The 13683-nt window shown below is 44.2% G+C and overlaps 1 protein-coding gene across 1 annotated transcript; it reads right to left on the reverse strand.

Annotated features, from left to right (window-relative positions):
- Nucleotides 1–2367: 2367 nt before the first annotated feature.
- NPBWR2 (neuropeptides B and W receptor 2) lies at nt 2368–5492 on the reverse strand. The gene is made up of 2 exons (XM_073308915.1): nt 5349–5492; nt 2368–4832 (listed from the first exon to the last, which is right to left on the reverse strand). The coding sequence occupies exon 2, from the start codon at nt 4188–4190 to the stop codon at nt 3153–3155; it is 1038 nt and encodes a 345-aa protein (XP_073165016.1). The 5' UTR covers nt 4191–4832; nt 5349–5492; the 3' UTR covers nt 2368–3152.
- Nucleotides 5493–13683: the final 8191 nt, after the last annotated feature.

The raw sequence follows: 13683 nt of genomic DNA on the forward strand, positions 1-13683 counted from the left end.
ACAGGCAAAAGTTTTGGGCAGCCCGGTGGACTCGGAGTTTGCAGCCCTGAGCTTTTGCCCTAAAACTTATGGACTGGGCCATGCGGTGGTTAAGGCCAGACACCCAGAGGGTGTGGGAGATAATGGACTGGGTGATTCTGGAGCAATTTGTGAAGGGCCTCCCGGAAAACATTTGAGTCTGGGTCCGGCAGCACCAGCTGAGTTCAGTGGAGGCCGTGGTTAGACTGACCAAGGAATATGCCATGGTGGACTTGCCTTGAAGGGACGGGCAGACAGGCCGGGACCTGAACTCGGGAAAGAAATTCCAAGACCTCCCCTCACCCCCAGGAGGAACCCAGAGAAAAAGGAGGAGGCTAAGGGAGCCCCTAGTCACCCGGGCCAGTTGATCTGCTGGCGATGTGGGCGGCTGGGACACAAAAGCCTAGGCAAATGAGCAGTTAGTTTGCCCAGAAATGGAGTGTGGGCTAGCCAAATTCTGTGGCTGGACGAATGGTGAGGGAGGAAGCAGGGGCGAGGACTGGCCACCATCCCTGTGCAAGTGGGGAGGAAGCCCCGGAAGGGCTTAGTGGACAGGGCCTTGGCCCACTCCATCATTCAAAGGGGGCTAGCGAAACCCCAGTGGTTGATCCCTGGAGCAAGAATGATGCTTAAGTGCATCCAGAGGGATTGGAGGCCCTACCCTGTGGCCCAGGTGCCCCTGGAGGTCAGAGGCCAGTTTGCTTGGCAACGGGTAGGGGTGATAGAGGGGGTTGGGAAAGGAGGCCATAGCAGGGGACGTGCCTGCAGAAAAAGGGTGGAGACCCCCTTGAAGGGAGGGGAAGCCCCTACACCACTCGACCCTAGTGAGGGGGAGGACCCAGGTCTCCAGGGGACAACAGAGAAAATCCCTAGACAAAAAAGCCAGAGTGAAGAAGGGAGAGAAGGGGCCGGAGCAGGCCCCCCTGCCCTGGGCAGTTGCTTAAGTGGGGAGGTGTGTGGCAGAGCGCTGCTGGGGAAGCCTCAGTCAGCTCCTGCCACCCCAGCCCCAATCAGTCCTAGGTAAGAGCTAGGAATTACTATTATTAATTTGTCCACATAATCACCATGAATGTGTGCACAAATCCAGGAACTGGGTATGAAAATGAACTTGATTACCCATTTTTGTGCGAATGTACCTGATTTGCATGTGCTATATTGGTTCTTGGGTGGACAAATTAGGCACACATACAATGCTCATGTGCACTGAACTGGTATAAAAATACTCACGGGTTAGAGTAAAGAGAATTGTCCAGCAATTTATCTGAAGCCCGAGAAAGACCCTTTGACAGTGGAGTTATCGTTCACTTTCTCTCTGGGTTTTAAATCTTCTTTGGAACTTTGCATTAAGGCTGGAATGGGCGGGGGGGAGTACCGTCCACGGTACTGCAATAACATTATCTGATCCAGGTGAGATTTTCCAAAGCCATGAAAGTCAATGGGACTTGTGCTCCTTGTTCCCACCTGTCAGAAATGCAGGGGGAGGACGGAGAGAAGAGGAGTCCTTGTCACATCAAGAGTTGTCCCCTGGGCACAGCCCAAAGCAACTGAAGTTCTGAAAAGCATGCAGACTCTTTAATGTTGCTCCTAGCTTGACCTCTGAATCTTTTGAGTTTCTCCAGGGCTAACAATAAAGCACTCCCGGCTCAGGGCTGTATTGGTTTCAGCTTGGACAGCTTGTCAGCTTGTCAGCACAATTACCCATAGTTTCTGGAGTTCTTCAACACAGCATGAGATTCCAGATCTTTTGAATCTCTCTTTCTTTCTCTGGTCCTGATTCAGGAAAACACACAGGGTGTGTCTACAATGCAATTAAACCCCTGCAGTTGGCCTGTGTTGGCCACCTTGAGCTGCGGGACTATAAAATTGCAGTACAGATGTTCAGGCTCAGGCTGGACCCCGAGCTCTGGGACCCTCGCCGGGTCCCATCTACACTGCAGTTTTACAGCCCACAGCCCGAGCGCTGCGAGCCCAAGTCAGCTTACATGGGCCAGCCATGAGTAAGGCAGTGTACATATGCCCATAGACATGTACTTCACTTGAGCATCATCCATTAATAGGACTACTCACCTGTTTCAAGTTAAGCATTTGCTTGGCTGAATGAAGGTCTCTATGTGCCATCTTTTCTAGGGCTTTCCTTGTGGTTTGCAGCACATCTTTGCTGTAGGGTTATACATCAGGTGACAAGAAATTTACAGGGCAGTGATATTGGGACAAGGAGGATAACACAGAGTTTCTTATAAAAGTTGCTTCTAGTAGAAATGCCAGACACTGTTCAATTTGATTTATTTCATCAAACACTTTAAAGTATATGTCTTTTTAAACATTAAAAAATGAAAAGAAAATTCTTGGCACTGATAATACAGACATTATTTTTTCTGCAGTCATCACAATATTTGTATATTGTCTTGTTTGGATATTGTAACTTGCAGATGCTTGTTAAATTTTTGGTTTCAATGTGAATCACGTTAGCAATTCAGGAAAGGAGAAATCTTGGGGAAAACAGACTCCCCTCGGAAATCAAATGATCTGCAAGACACGTAAGCACACAGGCAGGGATGCATTTTTTTTCTCAAATGCACCGTTTTATCTCATCACTAAAATCCATTTTCAGAATGTACAACCGTATCTGGCAACACGACATAGAGATTAATAACTCAAAGTTACATTAATCTTTAAAAGGCTTCTCTTTTCCAGGAGCATTATAGCTTCACCCCTTGAAGAGACCCCGTTCTTCTGTAATTGTACAGCAGGTGGCAGTGCAAGGCAATGAGATGACAAGAATACAGACTAACACAGCTGCTACTCTGAAACCTATAAGAAGGTTGTCATTCTTTAATATTTCAGGCTTTCCCCCCTAAACAAGATACAATCAAGCAAAAAACAACAAACCAACCCCACAACTTTGAGTGATTGTGAGATTCGTACAAGGAACGTGGAAGATTTATTATTAGAATTGTGAAAAATGCGAAAGAAACAAACAAACACACACACACACACACACATAATTAAACAAACTAAAAGCTTAGTTAAATAGCATAAAGCTTGTCTATTCCTCAGTCATACACTGAAAAGTTTGTAAGGCTGCCCCTGCAAAGCCATGAGAGGGAAGGGAACAGAGAGGCATGGTCCATCTTTTAAGCAGCTCTGCATTCCAGCATCTTTCTGAAACTTTTCCGAAAACTGTCATCCAAGAAAGCATACAAGAAAGGATTCAAGCATGAATTGGCATAGCTCAAACTGGTGATGAAATAGGAGATACCTATGACTACAGAGGTCTGCGCTAAGTCAGTGGTCAAAGCCACGATGGTGGCCAGGTGGAAGGGGGTCCAGCAGAAGAGGCACACAGCCAGGACGATGAAGACCATAATGGTAACCTTCTTCTTGGCTTTGTCCAGGGCTTTAGCATTTGAATTCAAGTGCATGTTCCTCAGTTTATACAGCATCATGGTATAGAGAATGCAGATGGTGGATACAGGAATGGCAAAGCCAAGGATTAGGGTATAGATCCTGCTGGCCTTGAACCAAAACCTCTCAGGTTTGGGGAAATTGAGACCACAGCTCTTGATCTCCAGGCCATCTACATAGACGTTGGCAAAGATGATGAAAGGGAGAACTATGATGGTGACCAGGGCCCAGATGCACAGACTGACAATTCTGGCTGCTCGATAGGTACGATGGGGCATCCTCTTGGACCGGACAGTGGCCAGGACAACCAGGTACCTGTCTATACTCATCACTGTGAGGAAATAGATGCTAGAGAAGATGTTGTAGTGGTCTATGGACAGGATGATCTTGCAGAGGATTTCTCCAAAGGGCCAGTAGTGCAAGAGATGCTCAGCAATGTTAATGGGTAGGACCAAAGTGAACAAGTCATCAGCTATTGCTAGGTTCAGGATGAACATGTTGGTCACTGTCTTCATCTTGGGGGCCTTGAGGATCACATAGATGACAGCGGTATTGCCTGTGAGCCCCACTGCACAGATAGCAGAGTAAATCACTGGGAGGACCACGTAGAAGTCAGGAGACTGTTCATGGAAGGTGAAGTTGGACCTTGTGCCATTGTCCAAGTACCTGCCATCACTTGTATCATTGCAGGTGGTGTTCAGATTGCTTACCCTGAAATTATTTTCCATGCCTGCTTTCAGGGATAATGAACTGTATTCAGATTTCATTGCAGATCTTTACAGCTTGACAGGGAGAGCACCACATTGATGGTGAAAAGAGGCTCACATTTCAGTTGGACACTCATTATTTTCTGAAGGAAGGTAGGAACCGTGGCTGGAATTGGATGTCTAGTTCCCTTGTAAAAGTTCAAATTTTTCGCTCAGCAGTGGCAAAAAGATGCCATTAAACCACCCCCCCGCTGGTGAAATCTGGGGTTCCTCAGACCAAATGAGAGAGGGAAATAAAACACACAAGAGCTCTGCAATCTTATGCACATCAGTCTGAGTAGTAGCTTTGCGGTGCTAGAAAAGTCAGGGCAGCTCCAGATGAATTGGCTGGAGCAAAGATCCCTCTTCGGTTAGACGGGAGCAAAACACTGCAGGTGGGGTGAGCTCTGTGCCCAGCAAACTATTTACAACAGGCTGAGGATTCATGGGAAGTTCTGCTGTCTTTACTCACACTGGCAGCCGCTTGCTTTTCCACACCAGAGAGCAGGAGCATTTTAGTTTAGTTAGTATGTTCCTCCAGGTCAAGGGGCTTCCAGAATCTTTTCACCACCAGTGAATTCACCGATAATGAGAAGTCTGCTTTCTAGCCCAGTCCAGCTGGAGTCTGGCCACTGCATGCATCCCTGTCACTTCCTAAAGCCCCTGAAAAAAGAAAAAAAGACCAGTGTGATTGAATGGGCATTTTTGAAAACGAAAAGACCTCAAGTGTGGCTAATTTTAGCCCCAGAGTCATTTAGGACCTTATTCAATTGCAAGAACATCCCTATGAAAAATAGCAATATTATAATATGTGAGACTCAGCACACAGAGAGATGCCTGAAACTTCTGGTCCCCAAAGTTCAATATTTATACAGAAGAAAGAAAAAGAAGCACCTGCAAACAAATGAACAGCTTATAGTCACAGCAGGAACAGTTCCTTCTATTTACATGTTTCTATCCGGCGCTGTCTCTGTTGCTATGATTTGTCCTAGGCACTTTCAAAAATTCCTCTGCAGAGAAACAAATCCACTAAGAGCAAAGGTTCACCAGCTAGCCTGCAGGCTTTGCCAAAACAAGTGCCAGATGCCAGCTGCATTTTGCCAGTACACAACAATAATAAAAGACATGCCCAAGCTAGAATCTTTAACATACAAAGCTAAAGCTGTATGCTCCTCTTACCTGCATAAGACAGGGGATCCTCCAGCACCTGCTGCCTTCCACCGTTGAGTCTTTTCTCTCTTTAAGCTGAGTTGGAGGAGGGTTTCTAAGCTATGCTGACGTTACCGGTCCTTGCAATCAGATCTATTTGGTTGTGGTGGTGTTTGATCAATAACATTTATCACATTGGAAAAAAAATGATTATATCTGCACTGGGCTAGTTAAATAACAAACAACCTTGATGCTGGGGAAAAAGACAAAAAAAACCCAACCAAAAATCCACCCCCCCCCAAAACCCCAGACGATACAACAGGGCACTTCTTTTTAGGAATGAAAGGGATGTTGAAATGCACAAGCAGCACCAGAGCTGTCAGGCTGCGACTGTTCTAATGTGGGAGATTTTAACTATGTCTCACTCGGAAGCAGTCACTTGGCAGTTCTCTCTGGTTTAAGGTGTCCAGATGTGAGGGCAATAGACACATTACAGCTCTCTCAGTGAGACGCTCTGCCCGATGTTCAGCTGCTATAAATTGACTACAGTGAATCTCAGCTGATTTACACCACCTAGTGATCTGGCCCTGGCATGGAAACACAGCAAAAGCCTTCATCAGAGAGAGAAGCCCATGCAACATGAAGGAGGGTCCCTTCTGGAGGGTAGAACACATCATAACTGCCCCTCAATGTAAAAATATTAATTCCCTTTACTTGCATGTCTGTGTAAAAGCAATAACTCATTCTTCTTCAATTGATTTTATTCTGGTGTAACACCATTGATGTGCATGGTGTTGCCGCTGATTTACACCCCTGTGAATGAAAAAGGCCTTTAATGTAATAAAAATGGACCAGCCAGACCCAAATTGCCTGCCCTTTTTTCTGATGCCAGTTCAAAAAGTGTTTTAATCATTTGAATCTCTGAGGCAAGGTGTCTGCTAACACCTGTGGGCAGTGGGATGATGCCACCATTTCTTGCAGACTTGGGCTCAGACAAATGTCGTGCATGTTTACATGAGCCAGGAATTGCCCCCACATATCAGAGAGCAGGTTTAACTCCAGTCGGGCACCTGTTTTTGTGCATGTTTCTTATATTTGCACTTTCCTGACGTGACAAAGTTCGAGTGCATTCCAGTAACTGAGCACGAATGGCATCATGAATGTGCACTGCAATGTTATATTGTAGACATGAAGGTAACGCCTTAAAGCCATCTGGGGTAATTGTCTTTGTGGCAGATATTGAAGTTCGATGCACCATGTAGAAATCCTGAAGGTAACTTTTTATTTCTCTGCTGAACACAGAAGCTCAAGGTCATGAAGAAACAAATAAAGAGTACACTTGGGGAAAAGAAGATTCATTTCCTGGCAGCAATCTAGGCAGCCATTGAGACTGAACTAAACTGAACTTAAATTGGAGAGGGTTCAGAGAAGAGTCGTGAGAATGATTAACAGACTGGAAAACATGCCTTCTAGTAGAAGACTTAAGGAACTCAATCTATTTAGCTTCTTGAAGAGAAGTCTAAAGGATGACTGGATCACAGTCTATAAGAGCCTTCTTGGGGAAGAGAAATTTGATAACAGCGAGCTCTTCAGTCTTGGAAACAAAAGTTTAGAAAGATCCAATGGCTGGCAGTTGAAGCTAGATAATTTTAGACTAGAAAAAAAAGCACAAATGTTGAATAGTGAGTGTAATTAATCATTGGAAGAATTCATCAAGAGCTATAATAGATTCTCCATTACTCACAATTTTTGAATGACAATTGGATTTTTTTTCCTAAAGAATTTGCTCTAGTCAACAGGAATTAATTTGGGGAAGTCTTTTGGCCTGTGTTATGCAGGAGCTTAGACTAGAAGCTCACAATACTTGCTTCTGGCTTTATAAACTATGTAATCTATGAAAACTAGCAAGGGCTTTGCCTATGTTAAAAATATACTCTGGTATAACTATTGCTTGCTGTAGTTACACCTCTGCAGCCCCCTAATATAGATGCGTTAGCCTGCTACAAAGATTTACAATGTTACTTTAATTTGGAAATTTGGGGCTTACGCCAATGGGGATAAACTGATTTATCTACTGTGGTGCAAAAGTGCTTAGCATAGACAAGCATGGAGGTGCCACATAAAATGTTTACATGCAAACGAGTGCCCGGTCTAAGTCACAAGGTTGAGTATTCAGTGGGCAATTAAACTTCCTGGAAAAATTTCCTAGGGTTAGGAAGATCATCAGAATTCCCTGAAAAAACATCATAAGAACTTGACCATCCCAGTCCTGAGGAAGAGGAGAAGAGATGAAAAGTGGGCAAGAAGAAGATGATTGATTATTTTTTTGTTTTAGGATAGCACATCATGGACCAGGACCCTATTGTGCTACGCATGGTACAAACATAGAATAAAATATTGATCCCTGCCCTCAAGGAACTAGGGTTGCCAATTTTGGTTGGATGTATTCCTTGAGATTTCATCACATGACATAATCTTTAATTAAAGATTAATCTTTAATTCTTGGAGACTCCAGACCAGTCCTGGAGGGTTGGCAATCCTACAAGGAACTGAACCATCTTGGGGTTTTCAAGTGGTAGAAAAAGGAAGAGAAAGGGAGCCTTGGGGCCTTGTCTACACAGGGATATCTAGGAAAGATAATATGAATTAACCAAAGATGCAAATTTGTAGTATATTAGTTAGATCACATTAAATCCCTCTGTGGACAGCTGTTATTCAGAATTAAAGTTGCCTTATTAGGTTTAGCTTAATTCACTTTGGAATTGAATTAAAGTGAACTGAATTAATGCCACTTTAATTCTGAATGAGGGTATTCACACATGGGTTTAATATAGTTTAACTGATCCACTTCATTTGGTTCATTTCGATTAACTTTCCTGGATGTTCCTGTGTAGACAAGACCTCACTCACACTCTTTTCACACTGGTGTGATTCCATTCACCTCAGTGGAGTCACTCCTTATTTACAAGATGAGAGATCAGAATCAGGTGTCACAATGCTCCTCCTCTTCTGTCTCCTCTTCTTCCATTTATATGATGTCTGCTTTCTTTCCCCCTTCCCCAATTAAAGTCCAGACAAAAATGTATAACAGTTACTAGCTAAACAATTATAATAATTTCTATTAGCTATAGCATTCACTGTCTGCAATAGTGTTCATTTTAGGCAACAGACCTTAAATCCAAGATCCAGTTAGAGGCATGGGCTTGGATTCAGGCAATGTATTATGCGATTTAAACTGCTCAGTGAAAATGCAGTGTTTGGAAACTACTTTCTAGATCTGGCGCAGAGAAACAGAAATGGAGTATAAGGCGTATTTCAGAGATACGTACCACTGAATTTACTGTTCAAAGGGTCAGTCACAGATGGAAAACATATCTAAGGAGGGATGAAATGTGACTAGCCAAGATAAACCTCCAAATCCCAATTTTGCACATGCAAATAGACAACTGTTAATGCAAATGGACAACAGTAGTGCCCACCAGTACTTGTGCATGCAGGGGGAACAGATTTGCACACCAACTTATCAGCAGCAATTTAGACTCACACACTTAGAAAATTAATCAATTTGACTGTATTTATCCTTAGTCTCACTTCATCAGCAGGAATAGAAATACACAAAGGATGAATTTGCATCCATGTCCATAGAAATTACATAACTCTCTATCTCATCATAAGAGTTTACTTTGTGCCCTTGGAATTAGTTCTCTGACTTGGTTTATACAAAGGGGTTATTTTATTTTCTGTGTGCTATGCACAAAAGTGAAAGTCTGAAAATACTTCAAGTGTCTCCAGCCTGGCTTTTGCTCACATCACTGTCTGCTCTCTGAACATATTTGGCCTGTCAGTGGAGGCAGAAGAGAGCCCAATTAGCTGTTGCTGAAAGTCAGAGGAGAGTTTGTAGGCTGACAGGTAGCCAGTTCACTGGGTCATAGAATATCAGGGCTGGAAGGTACCTCAGGAGGCCATGTAATCCAGCCCACTGCTCAAAGCAGGACCAATCCCCAATTTTAGCCCCAGATCCCCTAAATGGCCCCTTCAAGGTTTGAACTCACATCCCTGGGTTTAGCAGGCCAATGCTCAAACCACTGAGCTATCCCTGTGGGAGCTTATCTACAGTGTGAGCCGTGCATGGTCATTTTGAATTGGTGTCCTGTGGTGTTGGTGTGTTCATCATAGAGGAAAAGAACATGATGAAGAGACACCTGAATGTTCTAAGCCCTGCTGTTTTACCAAATAAGGACTGTCTAAGTCTTTCTGTGTGATCTGGTTAGTTGTTCTTTCTCATTGCATTTCTGTAAAGGCAGGCAGGCAGGCAGCGTGCAGAAGAACTTTAGAGGCAGATGCTTATACCGTTTGCCTTCTGCACTTCTCCTCCCCCATCACTAAAGACCTCTGCATTGAAAGAAAACCTCTCTTTCCTAATGAGGCATTTGCTTTGTAGTGACATGGAGAGGTATAGGGACAACAGATGCTGCTCATTGCCCCTGCTCCTTGCCCCCGGAGTGGCAATGCTCCCGAGGCAAAATGGTCTCTACAGGTGTGCACTGAAAAACACTCCAACCTATCCTGTATGCGTGGCCAAGCTGATACCAGGTATATAAACTTAATGCACCTGTTTTCTATTGCCCTCTAGCTACCCTTCTGCTGAGACTGACATACAGGCAGATTGGATGTCACTGAAATTGAATGACTAGGTCTAGACTAAATCCTGTGCAACTTTAATTTGGCCCTCTTGTGTGTACGCATTATGACACGGCCATTGATTATCCGACTACAGATTATTTTTCCCACAGAGCACAGATTTCATTCAGTGTAGAAGGTGGAGCTGCTCCAGAGATGAATCAGCGGTGCCTAGCGAAGGAGACTTTGTCTGTAAGACCCTGGCCTCATTTGTTGCAGAAGCTGGAAGGTGTGTAGTGAGTGACGGAAGGGACTGAAGGAGGAGAAAGGATGGTCTGATACTTGGATACGACAAAACCTACAGACTCTTTTTGATTTAAAACTATTTAAAACTGTTCTGACCCATTCTTTTGAATACCCTATGTTATTATTATGATACAAGTTAAAATAAAGGTTTGACACACGTTTTATCCCTGGCACATCCTTTGTCAGAGCCAGGTTTTGCTTCCTGCAACCCACACTAGTACAGCTCAGCTTTATTCAGATTAAGAAACAAAATTCATTTGTTTAAGGAAGGGGAAAGCTGTTGTGATGCCCAAATCAATTGCATTTTATCACCTTCATAAGCCTGGCATGTGCTATCAACTCCCATCTAGCTCTCTTGTCCAGACAGACAAACACAAAATGTTCTGCTTGCAGTGCTGGCTGACGGGGAGACAGTCTGAAACCAAGACAGATGGCCAGACTCAAGTTCCACAGCAATAGGACAGACATCGTCAGAGCAGAGACAAGGGTTAAGATGGTGGTGACAATAGCTGCCTTGGGACAGCTTAGATTCGGAGACCATTGTGAAATGTGCACAGGGAGGGTTAGGGTTTCATTACAAATGTAAACCATAGTTCAACATCACTGAAAGGTCAGCTGAGAGTTGCAAACTTTCCCAGCGGACTTCCGCCCAGTTTTGAGGGAACTAATTAACTGATTTATCCTTCCCACTGAAGGGGTGAAAAACTGACCAGTTCTGATGGTGGTGTGCTGTAAATTTCAGGTTCTTTCAAAGCCAAAACTCAGTGCCATATTAGGAGGTGCAAATTTAGCACAGGTCAAAAACAAAGAAAAAGTTTGCAAGCCCCCCTGTGAACTGAAACCACAAGCGTCTGCCAGCTTCCCCTCTAGCCCTCCAGCCAACAGCTCATGAAGGGATGGATTTTCAAGGGCTACAATTTCCAAAGACTCCAGTTGGGAACAATCCGCACCTGCAAAATGATGGAAGGGTTTTATTCTTGCAAAATTGATTGTGAATAAAAATAATTCTCTGACTTGTGCTTGCAGTTAAGTTGGCAGAGGCATAATTCATCTGATTGGTGCCTGCATTTAAGCTGCATTTAAGCTGTGTGCCTGCATTTAAAATTGCATTCAAAACAGGCAGAATGTGCCAGTTGAAAATTGGAACTCAGTTCACTTCTCCTTTTTTACCCTCCTTTTACTCTCTCTCTCCCACTCTCCATTTTCCTTTCCTTTCAATCTTTGCTTTTTCTCTCTCTCTTTCTTTCAGCAGATGGGTTGCCTGTCAATGGAGCATGCAGGTGCCTCAGATGGGTGCACACAACAGTGCAGGCAAAAGTGGAGTTCAGTTTCTGAAATTCAGGCTGTCAAATGGAAGGCGGAAAGTGCTACTTCTGCTCAGCCCACCGTGACCGTGTCTGACCCCATGTTGGGTAAACAGTGTGGTATCAGCCGTGTTCCGAGAGCCTTGCAATACCTTGACACAATAGGGGAGGGCCTATGCAGCGAGAGAAGGAGGGAAACTGGCATTTTGTTGCTTTTAGTTGAACGTTCAAAGCCAAATTTTCAAAGTAAGACACAACACGACAGGCAGCTTTAAATTCCAATGCTGGCTTCAGGTCTTTAATGGGCCTATGACACTGGAGGGAAGGTGTAACTGAGCAGACCCTTAGCATGTCAGCTCCTCACTCTCTGTCTACCCTGATACTCCGCCTGCATGCAAGCAGCACATCTAAACCAGAATGTTCTCTCATGCCAGTGATGGTGTCCAGTTCCTTCACCCTTTTTGCATGTTGTGACCGGTGCTAAGAGAATCCAGACCATAACGTGCCATTGTGCTAGCTGTGGGGCTGTCTCATGAAGGACCTTTCAATCGTCTTAATGAGATTTTGAAAGAATCATTGTGTTAAACGTCCAGATTACCCAATTTATTCCAATCCTCTTGGATGTTCACTGGAGGCAGGAGTAAGCAGATCGATGGATCCTATTCATTTCTGAAGCTTCACTGCTGGTGAGCCAGAGAAAACCCAACATCTATTTCAGAAATTTGACCTTTGGGCCAGAGGGTCATCTTGCCATCTGCTTCCTCAATTGATAGCTCATTAAATCACCCATTGAATTCTGTATTCATGCATTTTTCATTCCTTGTTTTCTCTCTTCATCTCCACTCTCTTCACTCTAAGCAACCTTTTTTCCTCTTTCATGTCTATTTTCACTCCCTTTTCTCTCTAAAGATGTGAAGGGGGATGTGATGCACTGAGTGGTGTCAAAGGGTTGAAGACCGCTTGAGAGAAATTCCAGGTGTGTGGCTTTTTTAAGTCTGTGAGATGATTGGCTTCATTCCATGAAACTATCTTCTGTGATGAGACATCAATTGTTAGCAAAGGAACCAAAGTCTTCCTTGATACAAATGCACTTGGATGACGGCTCCCGGAACCATCGGCACTAATCTGTACCCTTATTGGCAAGCTCAGAAGAGAGGCCAAGAATTGAATGGGACATGGAGACCAAACTGTCGTGGTTCTGCCAAATCAAGGGTCTAGGGACCATTGGCAAGGTGGATTGGGGAAGCTTGCATGGGTGCTGCTGACTGGTCTGTACCTGTCCTGTGATTGACAAGAAGTATCAGTTTCACACCATTCACCAGGACCTAAAGGCAAAACAAACCTACATCCGTGGCAATGCCTGGTGTGATTTTGGGGTTGGCATGATGTGCTGTATCCCAGGGTTTACCATCTACTGCCAGCATTACTTGTCACTTTCACCTGGAGAGGCCATGCCCAGTGATGCAGGATAGTAAATAGGTGCTGACACCTGACACCTCTGACACCAAAAGCATGCAGTGTGTGGCATCTTTCTCTAATGCGGAGTATCTACAGACAATAGAATGGCTCACAGGACGTAGATCCTGCCACAATGTGCATTTACCATAAAGGGGGGGGGCACTTTACTTTGACGAAGCTGCTAGTAAGCAAAAGCCGCCAGATGCTGTGAGAAGCTCACCAATTACAATAAATCAGGTCATTAAAAGAAAACAGAAAAATAAATGAATAAGTAATAAAATAGCTCCACTCTACTCGGAAATGTACCAAGGAAGTACCAGCACTGAGCTCCAGGAGGCGAGTGGGAAATTTATAGCTCCTCCCCATAATTCCCCTTTCAAGTAGTAACAGGCTGTCCTCTGGTTCCCCCTAAGTGGCTCATCATTACAGAGCTCATCACCGTTTTCTATATCAATGAAATAATTTAGCATTTGAAGGCCATTCTCTGACAGGGAAAATAATGACTTGCAGGCTAGACAGTGCCGACAGACTCTGCTCATCAGGGAGTTTTCTCCCCATTTGAAAGAGATTTGTGTCTTTTTGCCTTCCTCCAGGGACCAACGAGATGCCAAGAAGAGCCTCAAATAAAGCAAAATGGATGTTGCTCCCTCTCTGTTTAAGGGGTCGGAACCAGAGCA

This window comes from Lepidochelys kempii, chromosome 13 (genome assembly GCF_965140265.1).
Source record: "Lepidochelys kempii isolate rLepKem1 chromosome 13, rLepKem1.hap2, whole genome shotgun sequence".
Classification (NCBI taxonomy): Eukaryota; Metazoa; Chordata; order Testudines; family Cheloniidae; genus Lepidochelys; species Lepidochelys kempii.